This window comes from Argiope bruennichi, chromosome X2 (genome assembly GCF_947563725.1).
Source record: "Argiope bruennichi chromosome X2, qqArgBrue1.1, whole genome shotgun sequence".
Lineage (NCBI taxonomy): Eukaryota > Metazoa > Arthropoda > Arachnida > Araneae > Araneidae > Argiope > Argiope bruennichi.
Genome location: NC_079163.1, coordinates 87,996,751 through 88,011,835, shown reverse-complemented (window position 1 = coordinate 88,011,835; position 15,085 = coordinate 87,996,751). Strand labels below are relative to the sequence as shown.

Sequence of the window (15,085 nt, the reverse complement as noted above, 5' to 3'; positions counted from 1 at the left end):
TATTTTGAAATAATCAACGCAAAGAGAGGAAAATAACATCAAAAGAATACTTCTTGTTAGTGACTAACAAGCAGAATTCATTTTATTTTCATTCTTTCCATCTCATTTTCTTCGTTGAATAATGGTATACAGCTATTACTTTCAAAAATTTCTATGTTTAGAGGCAGAAATTAAATATTCAGACAGAAGTTTCACAATTTAAATCAAAAATGTTCTGAATAGTAATTTGCATAAAAAGCAAACAAACATATCAAATTCGCGTATATCTTGGAAAAAATAATGATTGTGAAACTGGAACCAAATTATTTGAATAATGATGTAACAATACATTTTCGGCTTCCTTTCATTTTGGCTAATTAAGGAATATTTTTGAGCTTCAGATTCAATCCGATTTATTCAAGTAATACTAGACTCAAATATAATTATGTTAATCTTGAAATCCAATAGTTTTAAACTATTGTTTATTTCATAATTTATACCCAAACTTTATCAAAAATGGAGAATATGAAAGAAAATAGTTTCACTTTAAAGGTTCTTTTGATATTCTATTGATACAAAAAAATAAAAGAAATCTGACCTATGATAAAAAATGTACATTTATTTTGAATTAGTCCACAGTTTTAAAAGAGGAAAGAATATGATATACGGGCTGATTCTTAAATCATAAATGATAGATCAAGATTATGAAAAAAACTTACAGAAAGAACAGATCTTTTCATTAGGTCATAAAAGAAAAAAAGATTGTTACAAGGGCTTAATTGAAAGAATTTACTGCATGATGTGTACAACACAAGTTTAATGAAATACGTATTAACGACTTCACAACACTGTTGCATAATTCACATTTCACGAAATAATGCAACACTGTTGCATTATTTCGTTTCCATCTCTTTAGCCCCCTTCACAAAGCCCTGAATTGATGAATCGCCATGAATTTTGAATTTCAGTGCCCAATACATTCAGTGACATTTTTCACTGCCATATTTTGTGTAAAAATTAAATTAAAATGAGGATTTGCAGTGACTATAACATAAGCCAAGAATCATCTGCAAAGTACCAATTTTAAATTACACTCTGGGTGTCTCACTTGTTGAATCAATCGCCCACACTTCTCTGCCTAAATACGAACCATTAGGAAAAAGCGCACTTACCTTCTTTTGATAGGATCAGTCGTTACGGCCTACCTCTCAGTTACAGAAAAATCGATTTTCTTCCACATCTGACTGCTAGCTAGACCACTGAGCTTCTGACTCCCATTTGCTTACGTCTCCCATTCACCCCCCACAAATTATTTCGCAATCACCTGTTGTTCAGAGTCTCCCGTTGCGACCATTTTGCTTTTGCGAACACGTGTCCTATTGTAAAAATTGTCTTTTTTTTGCACGACTCTGAAAGTTTATTGCATGTTTCAATAATGGGCCTGTTTACTATTCACAAAATAATGCGTTAGTAGTTTTTTTTTTTTTTTTTTTTTTGCTTACCTAATTTATCTAATGTCAGGGGGGCTGAGAATAATTTTAAAAGAAGTTTAAACACAGATTTATTTGTATGTGCTTACTGTATGTTATTTATGGGTTTAGTGTATGTATTATTTGTGTTAAATATTTGAAACCAATCCTTTACAAACCCGAAATAATCTTTTTTTTTGTAACATATTTATAACATATTTGTTATAATTACATTATATATATATATATATATATATATATGCGTTTTGTTTATTGTATTTAATACCTCCATTTTCATTGAGCTAGAAGAACTAACAGGTCTAATTGATAAAAGTAAAAAATATACTTTTATAGCAAATCAAAAACTAATGTAAATCCCATTGTAAATTATTGGCACAGAATGTATATCGAAAGAATTTAGAAGCCTGAGATTCAGGTGACTAATTTGGGAATCGAAATTCTTATTTGCGATTATTTCCAGAATATTCTACGCATTGTATAAACTTTAACTCATTGTATTTTAATACTCTCTGGAGAACAATTTTAGTTTGGGGAAATTCGAATGAATTACCTGTGATTACAGAGTTTATAATATCTTCTCCGAAAAGACAAAACACCAATGAATTTTCCCTATTGAGCTATGATTAGCGATTATAATAAAGCATGTGAGGTGAATTGCTCTTTATAAATACTTTCCCTAAGAATTTTAATAAACTATGAATGACTTGAAATGTACAAATGTAAACAGGAATTTGACCATCCTAAAATTAATTAAATATATGTTATGAGCACTAAATTTAAAACATTCATAAATCGTCTAGAAAATTATTTTTTAAGAACATGCTGAAAGAGAAAAATCTCTCTTATACACGGATAATTTCTTTTCTCTATATATCATTAAATTAAAAAAAAAAACCTGTTATTAACTACGAATTTCTGTCTCTTTTTATATAGAGAAATTTCTAGCTCTATATTAGAGTTATATGATGATTTAGATGAATTATTAGCTTCTGATGAGCATTTTCTACTCGGACGATGGATAAATGATGCATTAAATTTGGCCCGTACACCACTGGTAAGTATGAATTATTTTGAGTTATTTGCCTCACAATGTTTAACAATTTATATAATTCTTTCCAATTTCCATGACGAAATTTAAAGAAATTATCAAAATCCTTGCAATAATATTTTGTCGTCTGCTATGATATTACCCTAGAAAAACATTATTTATTGAATCCTCTTTAGTGTATGAAAATAAATGTTTGTTCATATTTCAAATAAATATATTATATATACAGGTGAAATTCAGAAGCATAAATATCTTGGTTTTTAAAAATTCCTTTAAGAAATTCCTTGAGCTCTTTTCATTTATAAATTAAGAACCTAATTTTAGCCTTTTCTTTCTGAACAAGTGTTATGAAATGTTTTTTCAGTTCATTCAAGATATAAAATATCACTCGAAATATGAACACCTACTGAGGAAATTTTATGACTCGTATGTTAGAGTTTTCAGAAGGAAGTATTTATGAAAAAAAAATTATGAGACTCATAATTAAATTTCTTGCATTATAAAGAAGTTTGAAATTTAGTTTTAAAATGTATTCATATAATTTATGCATTATTTTGAAATATATGCAGAAGATTCTTACTACAGAAAAATATATGTTTGAAGATTCGTTCTCTTTCCTTTATGTAAAAGAGAATAGAAGTTTCTATACATGTTTATATGCTTATCCAGTTTTTATATATGATATATTCTAAGATAGAATAAGATTTGAAATGAACAATTAAAATTTAAATTGATAATTAAGTAATCAGAAATTAATTGTATGGATTGTTCAAATAAGTTTCGTTATTATTCTTTTAAGAACGAACCAAACTTATATTTAATATATAACACATACATGATATTTTGTTTATTTTTCTGGGAAATATTTAGGATTTAATAACTACTTAATAGCGATTTAATAATTACATTCAAAAATTTTTACTGGTAACATTCAGGCATATATGAATTTCTTAGTGTTCATTCATTTTCAAACTTCGATTGTAATTTGTTTTAAAATTTTGAATGGATCCTTTATTAATTCTTGAAATCACAAAATCTTTTTGCGAAATGTAAATCGAATAAAATTTACTGATAAGTCATATTAAACATATTTGGAATTTACGTAAATAAAAATTTTCTAATTTTAAAGAAAACATAGAATCTCAGGTCATTTTTATTTTATAAACAAATTTATTAAAATAAAAAAAATTAGACTTTCCGTTTTACAATGAGATTGTAAATTTTATTTCTCTACGATAGTTACTTTTGATAATTAATCCAATACTATTATTGTACTAGAAATTCTATAAAATTATGAAATAGAGCTCAATCAATCTTAAAGAGTATTTCAGATAAAAATTATAAATTATAATGTTTTCCAAATAAAATATTTTACATTTTTTTTCCAATGCAGAATATAGAAAAAAGTCGGCAGACAAAATTAAAAATGTTGAGTAAACACAAAAGTAAATTACGAATTCCTTGGAAACACTGAAACACTTTGTTCATGTCTTACTTTCATTAAAACTGGTTTATATTCATAATTATTTCAGTGGTTGCTAATCATGCATTTATTTAATTTTCTATGCATTGTTTTAATATTTATATTTGTTATAAATATTAATCCACTGCAGGATTGTGTATCATTTTCATTTCTAAATCTCGTCCACTCTCCATGAAAAACATTTCTGCTATACTGGATATACCATTTTCCTTAGCCAGCAGCTGAGAAGAAATCAATCTGAGAAGAAATTTATTATTGATGGTTTGCTGAATAACGGCTTTCACTTCGCAAGGAATTTTGGGTCTCTTTTTTCTTTATCAAGTCAGATGTCGGTGACACATATTTTATTGAAAAAATTTACTTCTGAAGTAACTTCGATAGTAATTTGTCTACTGAAATATTACTTTTACGTTGAGTATTTTAAATAAATTTTCGCTCTAGAACAGACGATTTAAAAGGTACAATGAATTTTCAAATTTTCTTTCCATTTTTCACATAAAATATTTCAAAATAGATAGAACGTTCCTGTCACAAACCGCTTGCTGACCTTTATCTGAAGTGAGGGTATTGATTCGAATTACGAGTATCAAAAATTTTAATTTTTCATTTCGTTTTCCCTCCGAATTATTTAATTTCGAAGAAAATTGAATTCCTTGGAATCTTGAGATTTTTATATTTCACCGTCGACTCTCTCGTAAATAATGAAAAGAAGAAAAGTATTTGATTTGCAATCGAACTTTCCATCAAGGTTGGTCCTAATGAAAAATAATGGAATTTCTTTGATACCAAAGAATACTATATTTGAGTGTTGTTTTTCACTTTAATAATATTTGTACACTAACAATGTGTAAATCAGAGAGATTTTATCCGTGGCATTCATTTACTTTGAAATTTAGAGTGTTGTAATTCTATCATCTTAATTTGGAAATGCGCACAATGCATGAGTTTCGTTTCGAAAAAATAAAATAAATTAAAGCAAATTCCATATCTTCTATGTACATTTTTTAATCCTTTCTCAGCATATTCATAAAAGTCTATTTTCAATTCTAAATGCTTAGTAATTGACTAGAATTTTTCTGTAATGGAATAACTTATTTGTTCCTTCACGAAAAAAGGTTGTTAGTATATTTTGCAGATATTATATCAAAGATGAAATGATGTTGTATAGTTAGGAAATGCGAAATCGCGAGAAATCTACATTTTCTCTCGATACTACAAAAACCATTCTACAAAACCGAGAAACCAAAACTCAACATTATTGAGAAATTACACAACATTGTTCAAAAAATAATGAAATATAGTTTAACATATCCGTAGTATGTCGGAAAATTACCTGAACTTTTATATTAAAGTATTAATGCGTCAGTGTATAGTCTCGCAGTAATGGCATTATGTAGCGTTAATATTAAGCTTGGGCCTGCCGTTTTTCTCGAGAACGGTAAGCCATTTTTTCACTGTATTATGAGTGGTACAGTGAAAAGGTTCATTACGTGTTTGACAATTTATTTTAATTTCAGAAATTGAAGAGAATGAACTTGTACGAAATCTTTGCCGAAATTTACCGAAATTCTTTACTGAGATATTTCAGGTATATTAAAAGTTTGGAGAGACAACTGTTTTGATTGATCCCAATACTATGAATATTAACGACTCCAAATCGGGACAAACATCTTCCAATATTGATCCGAAATGTCTTTTTTTAAGCCTCAACGGGCAATCATCACGTAAAGGAAATACATGATTTGATTTGAGCAAATCATCGTTTGAGCACCCATGAATCAAAGAAGAGTCAGAACTAGCTCATTTTACACGATTTTCATTGCTAATATGCAGATTCTTCGAAAAATTTATATTTTTTTGCTTTTCACTGATGAGCAATACATAAATCGTAACCACAGCTACTCAAAAGTCGTTACATGATTGAAATACAAATAACGGATATAAGTTCTCTATATTTGACCTTTTAGGCTTTTTTTAATCCCAAAACTGAAATCATTGAACTGATCGGAATCGTTGTAAGCATGTTTAATCTAGTAACTACCATGCAAGTTTTCAAAATAATAATAATAATAATAATAATAAATCAGCATTTATTGTTTTAAATATTTACTTGTTTCGTTTTCAAAGAAGTACAAAAATGTGTGCACAGAAATATTAATTCTTCTCCTAATTCAACTAGTCTTAAACTGAATTTTTTTACGTGCTGTTTTTATCAATATTTTTCCATAGAAATATTTTAACATCAAACAATTCATTAAAAGTTTTTTATTTTTTCTTAAAATTCTCTTTTTTTAAATGAAATTTAACAGCAAATTTTTCCATTATAAAAATAAGCAGGTGAGTTCAGTTATACGTCTGTAAATAAATCAAATTAGTGTATACCATATTGTCCCAATCTTTTATTTCCAATTTTCTTTCTTTTCACTCGGAAATTTCTAGCATATTCTCTAATAAATTAACGGTACGCCATTGGCGAACAATAGTTACGATTCCTAATAACATGGGATCTTTGGCGATTAATCGTTGGAATGCGATTATCATGGAAGAACCAGAAAACCGAATGTAAATTTTGTTTGTCTTTCTTCCGACCAGTTGAAACAAAATTGACAGTGAACTGCAATTGTTGTCACAAAATCACATACGAAATTTCACTTACTTAAAAAATTGGGGTTTCGAACTATCACGTTTACATGTACAGACCGACAGATAGTCAACCTCTTGACGGATTTGGTTTAAAACTTAATAGGCATGTATATTTTAGATGTTAAATCTTTGTACCAAATTTTATCCATCTAGCTTTTGTAGTTTTGTTATTAAATAACATTCGTACAACTTGACAGACAGTAGAGTAGAGACCCTACATGAAATTTGATTCGTCTAAATCAGAACGCTTTTAAGTGTTCACAATCAGACACATGTATGAACGGACAGACAGGCAGACATATTTCTAAAATGTGTTTTTCTAATTCCAGGAGGTTTGGAGATTCGTCAAATGAGTTCGAATTTGTTGTTGATCACGATACTTTCTGTTTGTACACTTCGTATACAAGAAAGTAAAAATGATTTCTAGCTTCGTATTCGAATAAAAAAAGGCCTTCTTCCCAGATATGAAGAAATTGTTCATGCTTAAAAGAAATCGTATGTCACTAGCAATCGAATGAGTCCATTTGATTGTATGAATAGTATTACAATAGAAACAATGAATGAAAAGTATTACAATAGAAATTGTGACAGAAAACGTTCGCATTCGAATATGTTCTATGAAAACGTAATATCAGAATATTATCCTCGAAAAGTGTTCTAGGGAAATACATAACAAAACATTCATTCAGTATTCAGGTTTGCATTTATTGCAGTGCTGTATTATTACAGTTATCGTAAAATAGAAAAAATATAACACATCGAAAGAGAAAGAAAATGTTAGGCAGCCCACGCAACGTTTCTTTTATTTCGTTAGTTGACAAGCTAAATAATATTTTTGAAATCTAATTTCAAATGTTATACATTAAAATTCAAAATGATGAATGAAAAGAAAACAAAAAAAAATTGATGCAAATAAAGATTAAAAAACAAATCTTTTAGAATGTTTTGGTAAAATTGTGCTTGCGTTCATCATTTATTCTCAAAAATTACTTCCAATTAAGCGATTTGATCTTTTTTATATATTTCAATAAAAAAATGTTTACAAAAATTTTGCAGTTAATTTTTGGAAGAACAATGTATTATCGAGTTTCCTATTTATTGAAAAGAAAGCAGATTATTTACAAGCATAAACACAAGAATAAATAAATAGCAATTTCAAATTTTCACTACTCATGAAATATAAGAAAGGTTACTTGTAACAAAAGGCACATGCTATTTTATAACACTTTTTTTTATATAAAAAGAAGTTTTAATATGTACTGCATTTGATATCCCAAATGCTAAAAGACAAGATTTATCGTAAACTGAAACAAAAAATGATTAAACTATTCTATTTTTTGACTTTATGCTATAAATTTTTTTATAAAAAATACATAAACTAATATTAATTAAATGAAATGAAATATCGTACAATTAATTGACCGAGTCAGCGTTTTAGAAATCAAAGTGCGAAACCTAAACCTCCTTCCAATTAATCTAGTTAATTTGAGTCAGATCTTATAAACATTACTTTCATTTTTGTTCAAATAATTCTCTTCTAAACGTAATTGGCTAATTTATAACTTTCAGACGTGTTTTTTTTTATTTCATCAATTCATTTTAGATTAAGAAAAAGAGTTTCCCTTTTCTACTTTTCATTTGGATATATAATTGGTTTTGGCCAAAGAAAAAAAGTAAATGTTTTTAAATATTTTAATATGATTTGAAGTAAAAAGTAAAGGATATTTGTCAAATAAGAATCTTTTAATATTTGAATAATGCGATTAAATATTAGGCTCGAAGCTTTATTATTGATCAGGTTTATATTGCGATCAAGATTTCTATTTAATGATCTTTTTTTTTTTCATCTGTAGGAAAGGCGACAGTATGAATACAATGCCAGAAACCAAATTACTCTCTGGGGACCATCTGGTGAGGTATGGTATTATAAAAATTGTTTTATTCTTATGTGGGCATTTTTTAATTTATCGACTCTAAAGTTTCAAAAATGAGATAAAGTTTGAAAATGAGATAAAGTACAGAAAGTTCTGAGTCCTTCCCCCTTAATTCCAGAAAGCCGAGAAGTAGTTACAAATTGGCGCACAGATAAAGTACTGTGATTAATATGATAGACCAATTAAGTACCACCTACAGGCAAAACTCAGGCTTACAATTTTGATTTAGTAAATAGTGCTAAATACGACATTTTAAATCATCATCCTTTTAGCATGAAAAGACATCGTAAATTTATAAATGTCCAGAGTCGAAAGTATATAACGTACCTTTGTTTGATCACGATTCCCAAAGTTGTCACATTAAGATACACGGAAGAAAGAAGCACTTACTTGTTATTTGGCTCATTTATTATTCTTTTAGAAAGTGCTTTCCGTCCATCACACTGATAATATTTTATAATTTAAAGAAATGTATTCTATAAAAATGGAGGTGACTACCAAGCAAACAGGGGCTTACTTACACAAAATAGTGCCAAGGGCAAATTAAAAGTAATGCCCCTCCCCTTTATTGGAAAAACTATAATCTGCATATTGCCCTTCCTATCATTTGAGACTTTATGACCGGGAGTTTCCGGGTTCAGATTGCAACGAAACCTAAATATTAATATATAAAATATAGTATATATATGCAAAAATAATATATCTTTATTTTTATAATAAATATCTTTGAACTTACAAAACAGCCTTGTTAGCACTTTGAAAGTATTAATTGCTGCAAACAACCAAGAAAAAAGTTATAGAATTTAAAAAAATAGGCAGTGCACAAAATATATATTATCATGCATATTTTATAAAATGTGCTAAATATAGAACGAAATTTTCATGCCTAAACTAATTGGAAATTTTCATCGCATTTTGCCACTGATCTATTTGACCTTATATACCAAAAAAAGCTGAGCTAAATGACTTTCTAAAAATATAAAAATTAATGAAGATAATTTATTATTCTGACCAAGTATGATTTTAATTTGAATAAAAATAATAATTAACTATAATACATTAATAATTAACTATAATACACTATAATAATTAACTATAATACAAAAATAATAATTAACTATAATAATATATATAATAATTAACTATAATAATATATATAATAATTAACTATAATAATATATATAATAATTAACTATAATACAAAAATAATAATTAACTATAATACATTATCTGATTAACTATAAATGTTACATCCAAGATACAAGTTTCGTTTACCTTAAGCCTGTAAACAAAAAATTTACATCATTTGTTTACATGCTTGAATAACAAATTAACTGATGCCGATGCGTTTGCACTGAAATTAAGTAAAATTACTATCTTATATAATACAAAACTGTATATGTGTAGAAAATATGCGAAAAGGTAGAGCAGCCATTTAAATCATTCATTATTTATACAAAATACATTGAGTAAAAAATATTTTTCAGAATTATAAATGATCATATATTCATAATAATAAGTACAAGAAAAAAATGTAGCATTTATAAGCTATAATGTAAAATAAAAAACTTTAAGTTTTGATGAAAAATTACGTCTGATTTATGTAACGATTTTTAGCCATTAAAGTCATACATGCTTCAAATGAGTATTACAGTAATTATTATTAGTAATAAAACTTAATAGCTGCATATATTTTGAAATATGAAAAATTGCCATTGTCTTTTGAAGTACATGTTAAAAATATCCACAGCTTTCGAAGCTATAAAAATTTATATATATTTCTAGATCACTTAATCAATACCAATTGTAAAACTAACTCTGAAATAAAAATTAAGTTTTACTTCAAATCATAAAATTTTAACACAAAGAAATAAAATATACGACTTAATGAAACTAAAGTTTGAATTAACTGTGAAAACCTAGTGTTGTATATAACATTTAAAAAAAATTTCATAATTAAATTTAATTCACTGAAAAGATTATTTTCGGAATTTTAAAATGGTTTAAAAATAGACGTTCTCATTACGAAACATTGAAATTTAGCTTACTTTTTAATCAATTATAATTGTATTTAAAGTTTTGAAAAATCTCTTTGGGGGCTCATAATAACGCCCCAACTGAATAAAGTAACAACAGTATCTGAATAGCATACTTTGGTTACTTAAGATATATGTTCTGCAATATTTGAATAGATAGCTAAACACTCAGCACTTCTACGAATAATAGAGACTAGTCTCTTTCATAATGAGTAGCAATTTGAATAATAATCTAAAAATTATATGCATTTCTTTTTCTATTAAAAAAATTCTAATAAGTTTGAAATGGATTTTTTTACAATTTACTAAAGGAGTAAAAGTATTTCATACCGTTTGTACTCTCTGAAAAGAGGAATAACAACACTTTCTTCTTAATTTCTCACGAACTTCAGAAGCAGCAGCTATCCAACCGTGTGGACATGGAGACTCTGGCATTTTATCTCCATGTACATCATGTCAAACTTCGGGACACCCTGTGGAGTTAATCGAAATATTCCCTTTTTTTTTAAAAAGATCTGAAGACGTTTAAATATAACCTTCTCCCCGACCATCTTTGAAAAGCATTTCAGATGTGATGTTCTGGTCATGATAGCTGTGTTGAAGATCTTTCTTTGTTATTATGTTCATAGAAATCTAGTTGAATAGAGGTATGCTCCCAGGTAGCAAAACGGATTACATTATTGTATTTTTCTTCTAACATTATAACATTTAAATCTTTATGTACCTAAAGAATAGGATTTTAAAAAATCTACTTTTATGTTAAATACAATAAACTGATTATTGAATGGTGTGCTCCTTTTGATTGCGTCCGGTGCACATGTTCCGCCTGCCTCTCCTTAGTTATGTCGCGGCAAAGAAATGCTCGTTTCATGCATTGTTTTCTTGGTATTATTTTGAGCATGGTTGATGCAAAATAATGCTTTAATTCCCACAAATTGATGATGGATTAAAATTTATTTTTTCCTCTCCGGTACCGTTTTCTAGATAGGAAAATTAACTCTGAATTTTGTCACTAGGTGGCTATGTAATGGTTTCGTCGCGTACTTAGTCTACTATACTTAATTATCCATTTTAAGACTGTAGTTGTCGCCCTTCTGAATTTAAGTGATGGGCTTAGGACTTTAGCAAGCACTTGCATAATACTTCCATTTTTGGACGATATTGCTTTCAAGCGGCGTTGTAACACTTGAATATAATCAAACTATGTCTTTGAATAAGATATAAAATCTTTTTTGTTACTTTTGTTGATGTCCGGGAAAACCTTTCAAATTATTTCAATTTATTACTTCATTAATGTTTACGATTTCTTAATACTCAATTACATATTATGAGAAATTGATTCAGTTGTCTTCATAAGCACTAATTTTGAACTATTATAAAAATCGACTTCAATTCAAAGGATTATTGTAGACTAGGTTACTTCATTTTCATATCTACTAATGGATTCAGAGTTCAGTATATCTTTGTCTCATGAAAAAAATATTGGGTAATAAAGTGAAAATGGTAAAAGGACACGGTAACATTAACATGAATAATGTGAGCTCTCGTTTGTATTTGATTTAGATTATCTTTTTTGCGATAGTAGATGTATAAATAAAATTTAAAAAAAATGAATAAAACAGGCAGACACAGAAATTAACATCAGCAGTATACATTAGTAGCTGAAATACATGTGAAATATTAAGAATATATATACATTATCCCCAAACTACCGGTGCCAGTTTATCAAGAATAATTGTAGTTTTAAAATCAACAGCCTCAAAATAACTTAAAACCATTAAAACTTCCAGGAAAACTGAAATTATTTCTTATATCTATTTGAAAATATTCGATGATTAAAGACTAAGTGGAATTTTAAAATTGAAAGGTTTATATTCATTTATTATTGACTGACTTGTTTATCCAAGCCAATAGTTTGAAATTTTACATTTAAATAAGTCTGTAACTAATAAGAAAAAACCTGAATTCTTTTTTTTTAACTATTGTCTTTATTTTTCTCTCACTCTATTGCATTCCAAGCATGTTTTAATTGAAATAAGCTCATGATATTTTGTAAAATTCTATAAATCATTTTTTTATAACGGATTTGAAGGTTTGCATTCCATTATTTTCTATCTAATCAAATTAAGTTTAAAAATCAATTTTATGCTCATCATACAAAATGCTATATCTATAGCGGTACCTTAATAATGAGCCTATAGTTACTTGGAATTCCATTCGGATTTTACTCTCATTTTCCATGAATAAGGATCATTAAAAATACAATGGGATCACATTTTGATAAATCAATCAGAAAAAAAATAAGAATTCTTGAAACATTTTAGTTGTAAACATCACATCGTAGAAATGTTATTCTTGTCGCTTGTTTTGAGCTGTAGTCAGATAAAAATAATTTTTCCAAATGAATATGAAGTATATGTTAGTAAATTATATTTTATTACCATGAGTTCATAAAAGACTTGCAAAAGGAAAAGAGTTGATACCGAAATATGTGTTGAATAATATGCATGTTTGAAAATAAAGAATGAGAACTATTTGCTGAAATTATTTAATTTTGTACTTTCTTTAAAGTACTTTAGAAAGCATAGCAAGAATTATGCAGCTTGAATATTAGTGCTTATATAGTCTATTTAAAATTTAAAATATCTTATAAATGAAGCATTTTCAAGGAAATTGAATCGATATTCAATTATCTTAATTTTGTATAAAATTTCATTTATTTATGAAAATTATTTTTATTAATAGTTTTTGTTAAATCAAGCAAAAATTGTTTTAAATCTTTCAGTAATTATTTATTTTTTATTTTTCATTTAAATAAGCTTAATACCATAGCTGCAGAAAAATGTTGATGCTTTAATGCATTTTTTCCAAATATAATGGTAAAAAAATTACAATTATATAAAATGTTTCATTTTCCCTTCATAAACTTTGAAAATCCAATTTTTTTCTAAAATATTATTAATTCTTTGATTTCTATATAAATCAAATATGATATGATTCGTATTAATGTTCTATACGCTGTGATAATCATATTTATTTCGTAATGAAGTATTTTTTTTTCAACATCCGTATTTCACTTGTGATTCATTTCTGATTAAAATATTAAATAAACTACGCAGTTGACGAGTTAGAATTTAAACAAAACGAATTAATCGCAGATAGATAAATTCTAATTTTGAATACATATCGTGGTAGTTGTTGCAAAAAAATTGTAAAAATAATAAAACCTGGCCAATAAATGTAAAAAAAAAAAAAAACTCAAAACTCGAGATGATTAATAAATTAAAAGGTACGGTTCTATGCATTAACAAAACTAACATTGTTTTGCTTTGAATACTTTCTAAAAATTACGTGTGCCTTAGATATTGCAAATTTTTAACTTGTTATTCTGATAACCTTTTGCAGCAAAACATGCATCGTTTTTTGTTAATGATACTAACTTTATCTATTCTATTAATTTATTCCATGGGACAAAACAACGTTTATAATTGCGTTTTCATTACAATAAATTTACGAACTTTTTAAACCGAAGAAAGTGTGCTCTACTCGGCCAAGAATGCATAAAATGTGTGTGGAGATCGCACGATGCACCCCAAATTCTCATTTATTCTACATATTTCATTATGTTAGATGAAAAATAATAATAATGCAAAGGTTGATTAAAAAGTTACACAATGTCTTACTCTAAAACAAATAATTATGGAGCAAATGTGTTTTCTCCTCAGAAGAACAATAGATTCTGCTTCGAAAGAGATAACATCTGAAAAGACGGCAATGGCTCAAAATTGATTTCTCGTTAGAGTGCGAAGCATAATGCTCATACGGTTTTAAAAATGATTTTGAAAGTGAAACCTACTGTCAAATAATTAAAGTTTATGGTGAACGGGAAATAGGCAGGCAGCATATCGAATGGGATAGAAGATCAATATGTGCCATGTTCTGCTCTTCCCCCACTCACCATTTGCAGTAAAGTTTTAACTGAGAGTCGTGGTATCTCTCCTATATAGCTCTGGTTTCATCTCTAGTGACTTTTCTTCCTATGTAAAGAGCAAGATTCTGATTCTATTCCAACAATGAGATCAAGACAATAGCCAAGAAGTAGCTAAATGAGCAAAGATCCGATTTTCAACAAGTACGAGGTGAATAAGTTGGTCCTACTGTCTGATAAATGCATTTAACTGGTAAGGGATTAAGTAGCATATTGATATTTCTCATGAATACTATTACATTTCATGCCAATTGTTCCTTTATATTTTTTATTGGCATCACATCATTTTTTTTATCAATTTTTTTGTTAATTTACTTTATACTACTTTCAACAAAAGAAAATGCCCACGGAATTATCAAATGTTTTAACAATACGTGTTAAGTGTATAAATTCTTTCTCTTCAAGTTAAAAAAAATCAATTTACGACTTGTACTCATAACCAAGAATGAAAAAAAGGCTGCATTCAATGAAATAAAAAAAAGAC

At 27.5% G+C, this 15,085-nt stretch overlaps 1 protein-coding gene across 2 annotated transcripts in view; it reads left to right on the top strand.

The window, feature by feature from the left end:
* The window catches only part of LOC129960598 (alpha-N-acetylglucosaminidase-like), a 159,079-nt gene that overhangs the window by 136,904 nt on the left and 7,090 nt on the right, over nt 1-15,085 (top strand). For both annotated transcript variants that reach the window (XM_056074100.1, XM_056074101.1), the window contains exons 20-21: nt 2,403-2,523; nt 8,497-8,559. In XM_056074100.1, the coding sequence (XP_055930075.1) occupies nt 2,403-2,523; nt 8,497-8,559 (184 nt within the window). The remainder of the gene's footprint in view (nt 1-2,402; nt 2,524-8,496; nt 8,560-15,085) is intronic.